The sequence below is a fragment of the Anguilla anguilla genome, chromosome 17, assembly GCF_013347855.1.
Source record: "Anguilla anguilla isolate fAngAng1 chromosome 17, fAngAng1.pri, whole genome shotgun sequence".
Lineage (NCBI taxonomy): Eukaryota > Metazoa > Chordata > Actinopteri > Anguilliformes > Anguillidae > Anguilla > Anguilla anguilla.
This window is the reverse complement of record NC_049217.1, coordinates 27395070-27409887: the sequence shown is the minus strand read 5'-3', so window position 1 is coordinate 27409887 and position 14818 is coordinate 27395070. Positions and strand designations below refer to the sequence as shown.

At 47.1% G+C, this 14818-nt stretch overlaps 1 protein-coding gene across 1 annotated transcript; it reads left to right on the top strand.

The window, feature by feature from the left end:
- The first annotated feature begins 8777 nt into the window (after positions 1–8777).
- LOC118216292 lies at positions 8778–14569 on the top strand. The gene is made up of 2 exons (XM_035397381.1): positions 8778–10882; positions 11141–14569. Exons 1-2 carry the CDS (start codon positions 9313–9315, stop codon positions 13963–13965), a joined length of 4395 nt encoding a protein of 1464 aa, XP_035253272.1. The 5' UTR covers positions 8778–9312; the 3' UTR covers positions 13966–14569.
- Positions 14570–14818: the final 249 nt, after the last annotated feature.

Genomic DNA, 14818 nt, shown 5'->3' with positions numbered 1-14818 from the left:
GGGGGGGTGGCTGGGGTGCGTATAGCTAATTCCACGGGAAGGGGGAGGTGTGACATATCTCTGAAGTGGGTAATTAATGGCTTACGTTGTGAAACTGAGATTGCTGGCAGAATCTCTGATAAGAGGCATCCAATCAGATGCCGTTTAAAAGCTCACTAATTTACCTTGCACAGACGCAAATCTTGCACAGCACCCATTTGTTTTAATACTCTGACATTCACATGCTCATTTTAGACTAATCCTGATAAATGGAATTTGATCTTTTCTATTCTTGGAAAGAAAAAAAGGCTTTTTGAGCAGAATTAATATTGTGGCTACACCTTCAAGGTGACTGAAACAGGTGACCAGTCAGGCAGAGCTTCCATTATTCCCTTCAGTCTTAAGACCGTCTGCGTCGATGGTGCATTATTTAGAATTTTTAACAGATATAGTCCGCTCCAGATGGGCGCTGTCAACAAACCTGGTATGAACGCGCGACAAACTCTGACAAACTTTGGAGACGGTGCAGACAACAACAGATTGTTTTCTCAGGAGAATCGTGTGAGACAGGCGCCATCTTTGATCAGCAGTTTAGAATGGGGAAGTCACGGCCATTTTCAGTGCGTGGGATTTTTTTTTAAAAAGAGAGCACTTTAATAATTAAAACCCTGATTATAGCTGAAGCCCTGCCCTCGATGCTACCCAGACATAAATATGACCGCCCAACAATGTTTTTTCGGTTGCTTGTAGCTTTTGGAACGACAGCCGTTTTTTTTTTTTTTTTTTTTTTTTTGTGCCGCGAACTTCAGGCGCGGACGATTGGCCTCTTTCTTTCAGTCGCAGCCTCTAACACCAGGGGGTGACGGACACCAGTCCTGGAGGGCCGTGGCGTCTGCTGGTTTGCGGTGCGTTTCACCAATTAAGCGCTTCGTTCATGTCATTGGTGGGCTATGGAATTACACACCCCTTCTTTCCGAGCCCTAACTGCTGCTTGCTGAAAGGAAACCACACACCAAATCCGCCAGTACTGCCGTCCTCCAGGACCGGAGTTTGACACCCCTGCTCTGCACAAATGGATGATATGCGCTGTTTAAATGAATGGATTTTGATTTTGTGTATAATATGTTGCGTTGTGCTCAAAAAGAGAGCCATTAAGCTTCTCCAACGACAGATATCATGTCTGCACACTCTGTGCTCTCATTCTGTTATACATTTCATGATAAAAGAAATCTCTACGGCTACTACTACTACTAATAATAACAATGACAATGAGAATTATTATTATTTTATTATACTTTTTATCTTGATGTTTTGCACTGTATAATTAGAGACATTAAATTCAGTGTTTTTCTTATTACACGCAAATGCGAAACAGAAATGTTATTTTCTGGTTCTCCCATTGCAGGGATAACCTGGAGCCTGTAACAGATCTTGGCATCATTATAATGAGCAAGATGGTAGTGTTTATAATAATGATTACTGTAATCTTCTCCGCGAACACCCATTTCCCTATGCTGATTGTGCGTTGTAAATGATGAAATATTAAACCGCCCTTCAGCGTTGAACCGTTGTGCGTTTAAACATAACTCTGTTTATAGTAATCTTGTCTAATATAACGATCATTATAACGGTCGCTTACATGGCCCCGGTTTCTGGCTCCGGGCATGAACCGACGGTGACGGCGGAATGTAGGAATCAATGAGGTACAGGATCGCCACGCACTTCCTGCAGCCTGGGCGGCTTTATTGCACCGCGTAATAAACTACCTCAATAAAATCCACATCGTGTATCATTTCTCCGCGAAGGTACTCGTTTTATTGTTCCCCCGCTTTATATATATATATATATATATATAACCGCTCCCGGTGGAGCGCTTGCGTAGTTGATAAAGTACTTTGATAAGTTATTTAGTTCCTCCTCCCGGCTCATTTACTGAGCGCGTGCAGCTCCTCGCAGCTCTGTCTCCGGCGCGCGTTATTTTACTGAGTGCGCTTACACGCTATTTATTTATTTATTTGTTTATTTATTTTTATTCGTTTATTTATTCGATTTTTTTTTGTCCCCCGCATTTCATCACTTCTGCCATTCTCTCATGAGAGAACACTTTGAAAACGTCCTAGATTGTGAAGTATGGTGCCCAATCGACTTGCTATCGTACACAGGAGTAGCCTTGCCTGGGCCCAGATCAATAGCCTCAGTGAGAGTATGGGATTTAGCGCGGGAGATGTGGCTGAGACCAATTAGAGGAATACATCAGCTGTCTCCCCAGGAAGAGGTATCGGCTTGCCTCCGTTGAAAGTCATATCTATTTGCCCCCCCCCCCCCCCCCTGATCCGTTAAAACTGGCAGTTGGACTCCTCACTCTTGTCTTCCCTCGTTCCCCAAGCACATGTGCACTGTGCTTTTCCCCCCTGTCCATAAGCAAAAGGTTTATAATAGTTTTTTTTGACATACTCTGGCCTCAGCTGACAGCAGTCGGCGTCTGTTTAAATCCCACAGAAAATTATACATCCTTAAACTAACATTTATTCATGGCACATTTGCTCTACTTAGTCACATTGCTCAAAGCAGAAAATTTAATGAACTAATCTGATTTAATTTTGGGAATCAAAGGCTCTTTTTTTTCTATAATACCCATAATAACCGGCTGCGTACATTAAAATCGCCTCTGGAAGTCATCTTTCCAACAATCCTCCATTCCGCCTCAGTGCATCTCTTTCCTTGTGTGATTACTGTGCAGGAACGTGAGGAGGGCATGACATCATCAAAGTGCTCTGGTAGAATTACAGTTTAGAATGTAGTCATTCTGGAGACGCTCTTAGCCAAAGTAACGCACGAATGTGCATTTATAACCAGGTAAAGAGACCACCACCAGAGCTGCAGATAGGCAATCAATTAAGTGCCACCATCAAAGTGCATGCCTCAAGACATGTGAAATATAGGGAGAAAAGGTTCAGTTTTTTGTAACTATTAAAAAAAAAAAATTAAAAAAAAAAAATGCAATTATTAAACTCTTAGCCAGATTTTGGACATTTGCTGAAAGCAGCCCATCAGTCTGCCTCAGTGAAGATGCTTTCCCCTCAGGGGAGGAGGGTGAGGAAGACAAGGGAACGCTGGGTGCTTTTAGGGATCAGGCAGTCGGCTGGTGGGGGGGGGGGGGGGGGGGGGGGGGCACGCTGAACAGAGCAGTCTGGCTGCCGTGTCTGGAATGTAGAAATGATCGATACTCTACGTCGGTCAAAACATGAATTTTATTTCAGTAATTTCATTTGACGACTTATTCCATGCGTTAAAAAATAATGATACAATTCAATACAATGCGTTTTCGAGAAGGCGCTGGTGTTGTTTTCCCATCCAGGTCGGTTACTGACGTCATGCCGTTGATGTCATAGCGTTGTCATGGCGATGCCACTGTTGTTATCGCTCGTAGAGCCTGTAATGTCGGGCTCCTCGCTCCCAGGTTAAATGAGTTTACAGTCCATGCCTGTTCCCCTTAGCCTGACCCCCTGGGCCCCCCAGTCAGTGCCACATGGGGACTTAGTCATGGCTCTGGGTTGGTGTGAAGAAATTCTTAAATTGAAAATGCATATGTACAGAAAAACAGAAATTTCTAGGACATTTTGCTTTCTCAGGCAGTGCAGGAAGACGAGGCGTGCCCAAAAAGGGGTTGCTAGGGAAATGGAGAAAAGGTTTGTTTTTATTTTTTATGTCCATGAAGCATCTTTCATCCTCGCTGTAGGATTGAGTATTCGGTGCAGGTTCAGCCGCATGCTGTGATGATGTGATGTTTGATTCACGCCAAGGGAACCGCCGCCCGCCTTCTAAAACCGCCAGTACAGGTCTCAGCCTGCAGGGGTCCAGATAGCGTGCCCAATTGCATGCTGGGATTGCTGTTATGATGGTGTGCTGCTTGTGAGCTTCCAGCTGCCGTTACCTTTGCTTGCACTTTTTGGGCAGAGCAAAATATTGGAGGTGATGCTGATGCTGATAATGGAGGTGATTGCTGGGGCTGATTCTGATGATGGAGGTGATGCTGGAGCTGATTCTAATACTGATGCTGGGGCTGATTCTGATACTGATGCTGGGGCTGATTCTGATCCTGGAGGTGATGCTGGGGCTGATTCTGATTCTGGAGGTGATGCTGGAGCTGATTCTGATACTGGAGCTGATTCTGATCCTGGAGGTGATGCTGGGGCTGATTCTAATACTGATGCTGGGGATGATTCTGATGCTGATGCTGGGGATGATTCTGATGCTGATACTGGAGTTTTTGCTGATGCTGGAGGTGATTCTGGGGGTGATGCTGGAGGTGATGCTGGAGATTATACTGATGCTGGAGGTGATGCTGGAGATTATACTGATGCTGAAGGTGATGCTGGAGGTGATGCTGGAGATTATACTGATGCTGAAGGTGATGCTGGAGATTATACTGATGCTGAAGGTGATGCTGGAGGTGATGCTGGAGATTATACTGATGCTGAAGGTGATGCTGGAGGTGATGCTGGAGATTATACAGATGCTGGAGGTGATGCTGGGGGTGATGCTGGAGGTGATGCTGGGGGTGATGCTGGGGGTGATGCTGGAGATTATACTGATGCTGAAGGTGATGCTGGGGGTGATGCCGGAGGTGATGCTGGAGATTATACTGATGCTGAAGGTGATGCTGGGGGTGATGCCGGAGGTGATGCTGGAGATTATACTGATGCTGGAGGTGATGCTGGAGATTATACTGATGCTGGAGGTGATGCTGCAGCTGATGCTGGAGGTAAGGCTTGGATGGTTTCCCCAGAGCTTGAACGGCGGGAGGTGCTGCTATCGAGTAATGAAGTGAGAGAGACTTTGTTGGCTGAAACCCTGGGTGACTTCTCCCTGGGCGGTGTCTGGACCAATCACTGTCAGCCTGAGTCTGCGCTGGCACAGGCTAGATCCAGCTCCGGACCGCAGGGGTGCTGCCGCGGCAACGAGGAAAAACTTTTCTCAGCTGGATACACCAATCAGAGGGACCCAGGTGTCCGTATTAACAAAATGGATGTTTACAGTCAATATCAGCTCTGTGCCGGCCCCTGCAGGGAGGCAGGGATCGAACCCGCGCCAAAAAACCCAGGTGTCCTGCTTGGAGAGCTAATAAAGCTCGCGTCTCCGCTCAGGCAGCTGACGTCAGCATCGGCAGGGGGGCTCGATGGTGTGCTGAACTTGGCTACTGTTCAAAATGCACAGTTTGTTTTTTTTTTTTTACCATTTAAGCCTAATTTATACTTTGTCACACAACTTTTTGTCGAAGGCTTTAGTCCTGCCTCTGCTGCTTTTGCAGAAATAAGGCCCTTTATTTCTGTCTGAATTATGCCTGTGACTCATGAAAGGCTTCGGTATTATGCTTTTTGTGTGGGTCAGAGAAATACAGCCCAGATTCATTCATCCCTGGCCATCGGTTTTCCACGTGAGGAGAGACCGAGCCTGAACTCCGGATGCTGGCAGGACTGTGTCGCACGTCATCCTTTTGTTGTCTCAGAGTTAGGTGGTTTCATTTGAGTGGGACCAGATTCTGCTGCTCGTGAACACAGCCTCGAACCCCTGTCCTGATCCACGGCAGCTGGGCAATTTAGCAGCAGGTGTGTGTCGGTGGTTCTGAGGCCCAACATCCTGCCAGCACTCACAAGTCTGAGGATGAAGTGAAACACTTCCGCTTGTCTTACGATGTGCGCAGGAGTCCTGAACAGATTTCCAACGTCAGTTCAGACCCCTCCAGGGCTTTCACTGCGCAATGAGGAAACTGAAATTGTCATTGTGTGTGTTTGGAATAATTTGAAGCCTTGCTTACGACAAGATAAAAAAAATCTTTTTAAAAAAAAATCTGCCCTGTAAAAAAACAGAGGAGCAGAAATTCCCTTCACATTCCTGTTACATATTCCAGTTACAGTCTTGCTGTGGCGACATTACAGTGTCCTCTGTCGGTTTGATAGAACACAGACAATCATACGCTCCCCCCTTCCCTCCCCCCCCCCCCCCAAAACAAACAGGGAGCTGAAGATAAACCCGCTGAGTAGAGCATCCATTCCCTTCCCTGCGTAGCTGGACATCAGAACCCAACTGGACTCAATACCGGCCCATGGGGGACACCGCTACATCAGAGCCAAACTGTACTCAATACCGGCCCATGGGGGACACCGCTACATCAGAGCCAAACTGTACTCAATACCGGCCCATGGGGGACATCGCTACATCAGAACCCAACTGGACTCAGTACCAGCCCGTGGGGGACACCGCTACGTCAGAGCCAAACTGTACTCAGTACCGGCCTTGGGGAACACCACAACCTCAGAGCCCAGTGTAGCCAGGCGTGAGCCTCCCAGAAGATTCTCCACACAGCCATCTTTAACAAGCTTTCAGCCTCACAACGCCAGTAAGTGTGGGAAAATTGTTGCTATAAGACCATTTATGTATAATCTTCACGTTACCTTAAAAAAAAACACAGTTATGCCCACATGCCTTTGTGATGTGTGTACCCTACCGATCTGAACTCTTTGAAGTCCCATCTCTACCTCTAACCCTCTCTGCACTGTGATCCCATCTCTATCTGTAACCCCCTCTGCTTTCCCTTCTGTGTGAGCGAAAAAAAGCATACGGAAGACAGACTGTCTGCTCTGCCAGAACAGAAAAAATAAATGTTTATATTCCCTGGAGGGAGCAGAAGAGTGTGGTCATCCTAGCGTGCCACCGATTTTCAGTGTGAGGATACGGGCCGGCTGTTTGTGCCTCTTGCGAGAGATTGACATGCTTTAAAATGACTGACGGCCATTCTGCCATTTCCACATGACTGGGCTGGAAGGGTGACAGGTCAGCAGTGACCAAGTGGTCCACACATTTACCCAGCCGTTATCCAGCCCTTATGGCTGATCAATTACTTACTGCCTTCTTACAGGAAGCAGTCCAAAGAACGTTTGTTATTATTTTAAAATTTGGTTTGTGATGCTTTAGAAAACATCACTTAAACTGGTTTGATACACATAAAATCAACTTTATTTTCAGCTAAGTTTGCAAAAAAGACCAATCAAATAGTGTTACAAGCAAAAAGGGCCACAGAATTAAATAAATGAAAATACTTCTTAATCATACCGAAAGATTTGTGTTGCATAATTAGCATGAATGTAGGGCTGTAATTAATTTTAGCAGTTTTAATTAAACAGTTTTTAAAGACGAATGTTGATTGATATGGCCGTGAGATTGACCGGTCTCTCTCACGGTCGGTTTCTCGGTCGGTTTCTCTCACAGCCTGTCTCTCTCATGGTCGGTCTCTCTCACAGCCTGTCTCCCTCATGGTCGGTCTCTCTTACAGTCGGTCTCTCGCGCGGTCAGTCTGTCTTTCAGCCGGTCTCTCTTATGGTCGGTCTCTCTCACGGTCGGTCTCCCGGTTGGTCTCTCTCTCGGCTGGTCTCTCTCATGGTCGGTCTCTCTTACAGTCGGTCTCTCTCGCGGTCAGTCTGTCTTTCAGTCGGTCTCTCTCCCGGTCGGTCTCTCTCTCGGTCGGTCTCTCTCATGGTCGGTCTCTCTTACATTCGTCTCTCTCGCGGTCAGTTTGTCTTTCAGCCGGTCTCTCTCACGGTCTGGTCTCTTCGGTCTCTCTCGCGGTCAGTCTCCGAGGGCGTCCAGGCCACACCGCGGGGGCCGTGACCTTTTCCCTCCCCGCAAAGTTGTGCCTCGTGTCCCTTTCCCATCTAAATGCAAATGGCAGCACATTCCGGGAATTGGAAGCAGTGGCTGTTTGCTGCGGCTGGTCTGAAAAGAGACTCTAATCACAGCCCTTTATTATCATGTTTGTGAGGGGAATGTATTTTACACCCTCGCTCTCCCGTGAATGCAAAGAAGTGTTTTTAAATCGCACAGACTGCGCTCGGAGCCTGTGTTTTAATATGCACAGACTGCACACAGAGCCTGTGTTTTAATATGCACAGACTGCGCATAGAGCCTGTGTTTTAATATGCACAGACTGCGCACAGAGCCTGTGTTTTAATCACACAGACTGCGCACAGAGCCTGTGTTTTAATCACACAGACTGCGCTCGAAGCCTGTGTTTTAATATGCACAGACTGCACACAGAGCCTGTGTTTTAATCACGCAGACTGTGCACAGACTGTGCACAGAGAATGTGTTTTGATCACATAGACTGTGCACAGAGCCTGTGTTTTAATATGCACGTCAGCACAGACGTGGTGAGCTTTACTGCTGTACTCTTAGCTGTTGTTACAGCGTTTGTTATTGTGACGACCCGCCCCCTTTTGGGTTGTTTCTGTTCACTTCTGTTCTTTGTCATTCTAGTTTGGGAGGCGGCTCATCAGAGCTGAGGGCGTACACCTGGATCTGGGCGTGGCCTCCAGCATAAAGGCTGCTGCCAGTTCCCAGTGCGGTCTCTCTCCAGTCCGCTGCACACTTAATTAGTTTGTTTATTGTTTGGGTTCACTCCTTGCAACACACACAACATATTCTACACACCCACACTCACTTACACCACTGATTCTACTGACGCTCGTTTACATAACATAGTTGATGTATTTCATTTCTTGACCTTTGTTAATAAATTATTTAATTATTTAATGGTTTCATGTGTCCCCCATTCTTTGTTGCAACCTGAGAGCCAGGGGTTGTAACAAAATGGGGGCTCGTCCTTTAAACTAATTTCTAAATTTGGGTAAGCATTTCTTTGTAATTTTTTAATTTGTTGTATTGGTTTAATTGATAGTGCTGTTTGGTCACTTTCAGCCTCATATGAGTTCTATTGGAAGCGTAGGCTGGTAAGTGTATTGGCTTTTCATTTGTTTGGCTGTATAGTCATTTTGGGTTAAGTTGCGCTATTTGTTTGGGGGACACTGATTTTGTTAAGGTCTGTATGTCCTAAATTGGATTATTGTTTGTGCGCCGTGTGTGTAGTGGGGAGAGCCTGTTGCTAGGGGTATTGTGTTATATGCAAAATTGACCAAGGTAGGTAGGGGCTGCCACCTGTGTGCAATTAAGTTTCAGAATTCTTTCCCTGTTAGGAATAGCGGCGTGTCTTCTTTGGGGTACGTCGGATTAAAAACTGTAGTGTTGTGGTGAAAGTGATTAGTAGCAGTTGTCTCGGGGGCACTTCCGTGGTGTTGAGAGAGTTGCTGATTGCCAGTCGCTCCCTCACCCCATCGGGCTTTAGGTGCATAAGTACCCGTCACCGGTAGCCACATGAAGACTAGGGGAGAGTTAGTTAGCTTCATGGTTAGGTAGTTAGTGGGGGAGTTCTGATACTTTTTTTTGCGCACTTTTCCTGTTTTCTCTGTCCTTGTGTTAATTTCCATAGAGTGGTCCAGCATGGCAAATGTTGAGGAGTTTATCCGTTGTCCCTCAGAGGAATCGTTAGAGCAATGCACCAAGGAACAATTGCTTAAGATTGCGGAACATTACTCGCTTGATATTGGGGATAAAAGGCTTAGTAAAGAAAACGTTAAGGCTATGTTGAAATCCAATTTATGGGACATGGGGGTCTTGTCAGGAAAGTTAGATAAGAGCCCTGGTCAGCTTCTCCAGTCATCCGTAGGTGGTAACTTCACTTTTGAACAGCAGAAAGAGTTGCTCTTGTTACAACTGGAACATGACAAATCAAAGCGTCACGCCGAGTTAGAACTGGAGAAAGCCAAACTGGAGTTACAGCATTTCAAACTGGATTTAATTAGGCAAGGTAAAATGGCAGGGGATCTAAGCGGTGCTGCTTCTCCTGGTGCTTCTCCACACCTGTTTGATGTTCGTAACTTGCGTCTTCTGCCGCAGTTCAGTGAACAAGATCCAGACACTTTCTTCTCTCTGTTTGAGCGTGTTGCAGACTCAAGGGGGTGGCCTGACGCTGATCGAACTTTGTTACTGCAGTGCGTCTTGACGGGTAAGGCACAGGAGGCATATGCTGCTCTCAGTTCAGCTGATAGTTGTAGCTATGTGAAGGTGAAGTCTGCTGTGTTAAGGGCGTATGAACTGGTACCAGAGGCTTACCGACAGCGGTTCAGGTCGTGGAGAAAGGTAGAAAAGCAGACGCATGGTGAGTTTGCTAGGGACCTGGTTACTCATTTTAGTCGGTGGTGCGCTGCTTTGGAGGTGGAAACATTTGAGGACCTGGCTGATCTTATTGTGCTTGAACAGTTCAAAGATTCAGTCCCTGGCTACATAGCCACATACATAAATGAGCATAAAGTTAAGACTGCTGCAGAGGCTGCGGTCCTAGCCGAGGAGTACGTCTTAACGCACAGAAGTACTTTTGGAGATGCTCACGCTCGCGAGTTGTGTTGGCCTAGGGCAAATAGTTCACATTCCGCGAGGCAAAATGTGTCAAAATCAGAATTCAGTTCATTCAATAATGATTGTGGGTCAAGTGGGAAGTTTGATCCCAACAGAGTTTGTAATTACTGCCAAGGGAGAGGCCATTGGAAGGCAGAATGTCCTGTTCTTAAAAATAAGGCTAAGCTCTCAGGAGGTAGGGGGCAGGTGAAGCCTATGGCGTTGGCTGCCCCTATCCAAATTGGTAGTCCTTTTGCACAGTGCCCAGAGCAGTTGCAACCGCCAACATCCTTGTGCCGCTCTGATAGCCACAACTATTATTCTGACTACTCACCATTTATTACAGAGGGTTATGTCTCACTTGTGGGAAGTAATGTGAAAGTCCCAGTGAAGATCTTGCGAGACACTGGAGCTATGGATTCTTTTATTTTGGAATCAGTGCTTCCTTTTTCTCACAAGTCTGCTATAGGTGACAGCGTCTTAGTACGGGGCATGGGCTTAACCACATTGTCTGTTCCACTTCATCAGATGGTGCTCATGTCTGATCTGGTGCAGGGGGAAGTTGTGGCCGGTGTCCGCCCAGCGCTACCAGTTGAGGGGGTTCACCTCATCTTAGGTAACGGACTGGCTGGGGGACGTGTTTGGGCTGATGGGCCGCCATCTCCAGTTGTTACCCCTTCACCGATTCTCCCGGGGGAGTCAGAGGACAGTGCTCAGAGATTGCCAGAGGTTTTCATGGCCTGTGCTGTGACGCGCACTATGAGCCGTGCCACACCTGAACCAGAGCTTGAGCCTAGCGGTAAAAAAGAGGACTGTACAATGCCATTGCTACCCTTGCCAGATTTGTCTGTCTTACCTTTCCCTGTTTCTTTAGAGGACGTGGCTAGAGAACAGCAGATGGATCCCACCTTGAAAGAGCTCTTTGACAGTGCCCTCCCTGCTGGCGAGGGGATCAGCCTTGCGCGTGGTTATTTCATCCAGAATGGGCTTTTGGTGAGAAAATGGGTGCCCCATGGGGAGAGTTTTGTTGGCGACGCCATGGTGCAAATTGTAGTACCAGGGAAATTTCGTAGTTTGGTGTTGGAGCTCTCTCATGATCAGTCAGGACATTTGGGGGTGAGGAAAACATATGACCGTATTCTGAGATATTTTTTTTGGCCTCGTTTGAAGAGGGAGGTTGCCACTCATGTCAAAACATGTCACACTTGTCAGCTGACAGGGAAACCAAATCAAAGCATCAAACCTGCACCCTTGCATCCCATTCCAGGCATTGGTAAACCATTTGAAAATCTTATTATTGACTGCGTTGGTCCCCTTCCGCGTTCTAAATCTGGTAGTAGCTACTTGCTTACAGTCATGTGTCAAAGCACTCGCTATCCCGCTGCGTACCCATTACGCAACATTACAACTAAGGCTGTAGTGAAGGCATTGTCACAATTCATTTCATTCTTTGGTATCCCTAGGACCATTCAAAGCGATCGGGGCAGTAATTTTTCTTCTCATATGTTTGCACAAATTTTGAAGCAACTTCGTGTTAAGCATAAGCAGTCTACAGCTTATCATGCGCAGAGTCAGGGCGCTTTGGAACGGTTCCACCAGTCGTTAAAATCGCTAATGCGTGCATACTGTGTGGAATTGGATCGAGACTGGGAAGAGGGGCTGCCTTGGTTACTCCTAGCAGCCAGGGAGGTAGTACAGGAGAGTACTGGGTTCAGTCCGAACGACCTTGTGTTTGGGCATACTGTGCGAGGGCTGCTGGCTGTCCTGCAGGATGACTGGAGGGCTGAGGACCCTCCTACAAACCTTATCAGTTATGTCAATGGTTTTAGACACCGACTCTATGCAGCTTGGGAATTAGCTAAACAAAAATTGGCAACCTCACAGGTTAAGATGAAGCGTCTTTATGACCGCAGGGTTGAGAGACGTCACTTTTCGGAGGGGGACCAGGTCCTCGCTCTTCGGCCTATAGTGGGTTCACCTTTTGAGGCCAAATTTGTTGGCCCATACACTGTGGCCCAGCAGGTTTCAGAGGAAAATTACCTGATTGCCACTCCCCATCGCAAAAAGTCCAATCAGCTTTATCACGTCAATCGGTTAAAGCCCTATTATGCGCGCTCGTCTGCCCTGACGCCACCAGAGATTGGGACATTCCCATACAATGCCTGTCCGGCTCTCACAGTGGGTACTACTTCTGTCACCTCCGCTCAGGTGAGGGGAGTGGGTGGAGGGGAGGGGAGTATCGAACCTGATGACTCTGTTCTGCATGGCCGGTTGAAAAACTCAGAGTCCCTGGGTAAGTTGGAAAGCTTGCTCAGTCATTTACCTGAACCGAAGCGTGTCGAGTTGGCCAAATTAATCAGGTGTTATCCTGCTTTGTTTGGAGATACGCCGTCACGCACACATTGGATCGAGCACGATATAGATGTGGGAGACGCTCAACCAATCAGGCAGCGTTTTTATCGTGTTTCATCAGAGAGACGTAAAACGTTAGACTCTGAGATAAAGTATATGCTGGATAACAATATTGCAGTTCCCTCGTCGTCCAGCTGGGCCTCACCGTGTTTGTTGGTGGATAAAGTGGATAAAACGCATAGATTTTGTACTGACCTCCGAAAGGTTAACAATGTCACCAAACCTGACTCGTACCCTCTTCCTCGAATGGAGGACTGTATAGACCAAGTTGGCTCCGCTAAGTTTGTTAGCAAATTCGATCTGCTAAAAGGTTACTGGCAGGTGCCCTTGACGGCAAGAGCACAAGAAATATCGTCCTTCATCACCCCCTCTGGTCTGTATTCATATACAGTTATGTGTTTTGGCTTGCGGAATGCGCCAGCGACCTTTCAGCGCCTCATGAACCGTGTCATTTCTGGTCTCGAGGGTTGCGCGGTGTATTTGGACGATGTAGTGGTCCACAGTGACTCGTGGGACTCGCACCTCAAACGAATCCGTGCGCTATTTGACAGGTTGGCGGAGGCGCGTCTCACAGTCAATTTGGCGAAGTGTGAGTTTGCCAAAGCGACTGTGACATACCTTGGTAAAGTAGTCGGGCGAGGTCAGGTGCGACCGGTACAGGCTAAAATATGGGCCATCCAGCAGTACCCTCCTCCTACCACGAAGAAGGAGTTGATGCGTTTCCTTGGCCTTGTGGGCTACTATCGTAGTTTTTGCCGCAATTTCTCCACTGTCGTTGTCCCGCTCACAGACCTGCTTAAAGGCAAAGCTCAGTTTGTTTGGTCGCCTAGCTGTCAATCGGCCTTTGAGACTGTCAAGTCAATTCTGTGTTCAGAGCCGGTGTTAGCTGCTCCTCAGCTTCATCAGCCTTTCACACTGCAGGTGGACGCCAGCAACGTGGGTGCTGGTGCTGTCCTCCTGCAGTCAGATGTACATGGGATTGATCATCCCGTCAGCTTCTTCTCTCGCAAGTTCAACTCGTATCAGTTAAACTACTCCGTGGTTGAAAAGGAGGCACTTGCGCTTGTTTGGGCCTTGCAACATTTTGATGTTTATGTGGGTTCAAGTGTGCCCATAGTGGTTTATACAGACCACAACCCCTTAACATTTCTGAACTCTCTACAGTGCCCAAATCAACGGCTAATCCGTTGGTCACTGTTTTTGCAATGTTATTGCCTGGATATTCGCCACATCAAGGGCTCAGCAAATATCGTCGCTGACGCCCTGTCTCGGGCTCCTTGCCCCTAGTAACATGTTTTTCTTTTGTCCTCCTCTTGTTGCCCTCTCCTTCTATTTCCTTAAATTGCTTCCTAGGAAGGCCTACTGGGTTGCTGAAGGTGGAGGGAGAGTGGCAGCCAGAGGATGGACAGCGGAATCAGGTGTTAATTTATGCGCATTTTCTATTTATATTTCATTAGGCTATTTGTATTTTCGGATTTCTGGAAGAAATTCCGTCTTATGGGAGGGGGTGTGACGACCCGCCCCCTTTTGGGTTGTTTCTGTTCACTTCTGTTCTTTGTCATTCTAGTTTGGGAGGCGGCTCATCAGAGCTGAGGGCGTACACCTGGATCTGGGCGTGGCCTCCAGCATAAAGGCTGCTGCCAGTTCCCAGTGCGGTCTCTCTCCAGTCCGCTGCACACTTAATTAGTTTGTTTATTGTTTGGGTTCACTCCTTGCAACACACACAACATATTCTACACACCCACACTCACTTACACCACTGATTCTACTGACGCTCGTTTACATAACATAGTTGATGTATTTCATTTCTTGACCTTTGTTAATAAATTATTTAATTATTTAATGGTTTCATGTGTCCCCCATTCTTTGTTGCAACCTGAGAGCCAGGGGTTGTAACAGTTATGGCAAACAATAGCAGTCTGAAGGCTCTGCGTATCTGTACACATAACAATACATTACCTGTGTCTGGGGACGACAGCAAACAACGCTGTCAGCATTTAAGCCTTTGAATTTTGCTGTAGATGAATGCTAATATACTCTTAGAAGGGACGAAGTGCTGAATGCCGAGTGCCTTCTGTCGTTTTTTAAGAATGTGTGCAACCCGGCACAGTCGTGACTGGCCCAACCTGTGGGAAAAATG

Bases quoted from the DNA above. Each gene is read 5' to 3' on its own strand.
- LOC118216292 (XM_035397381.1), top strand. From the start codon at position 9,313: ATGGCAAATGTTGAGGAGTTTATCCGTTGTCCCTCAGAGGAATCGTTA. The intron at 10,883-11,140 runs GTAACGGACTGG...CTGTTTCTTTAG, and splicing joins GGGGGTTCACCTCATCTTAG to AGGACGTGGCTAGAGAACAG.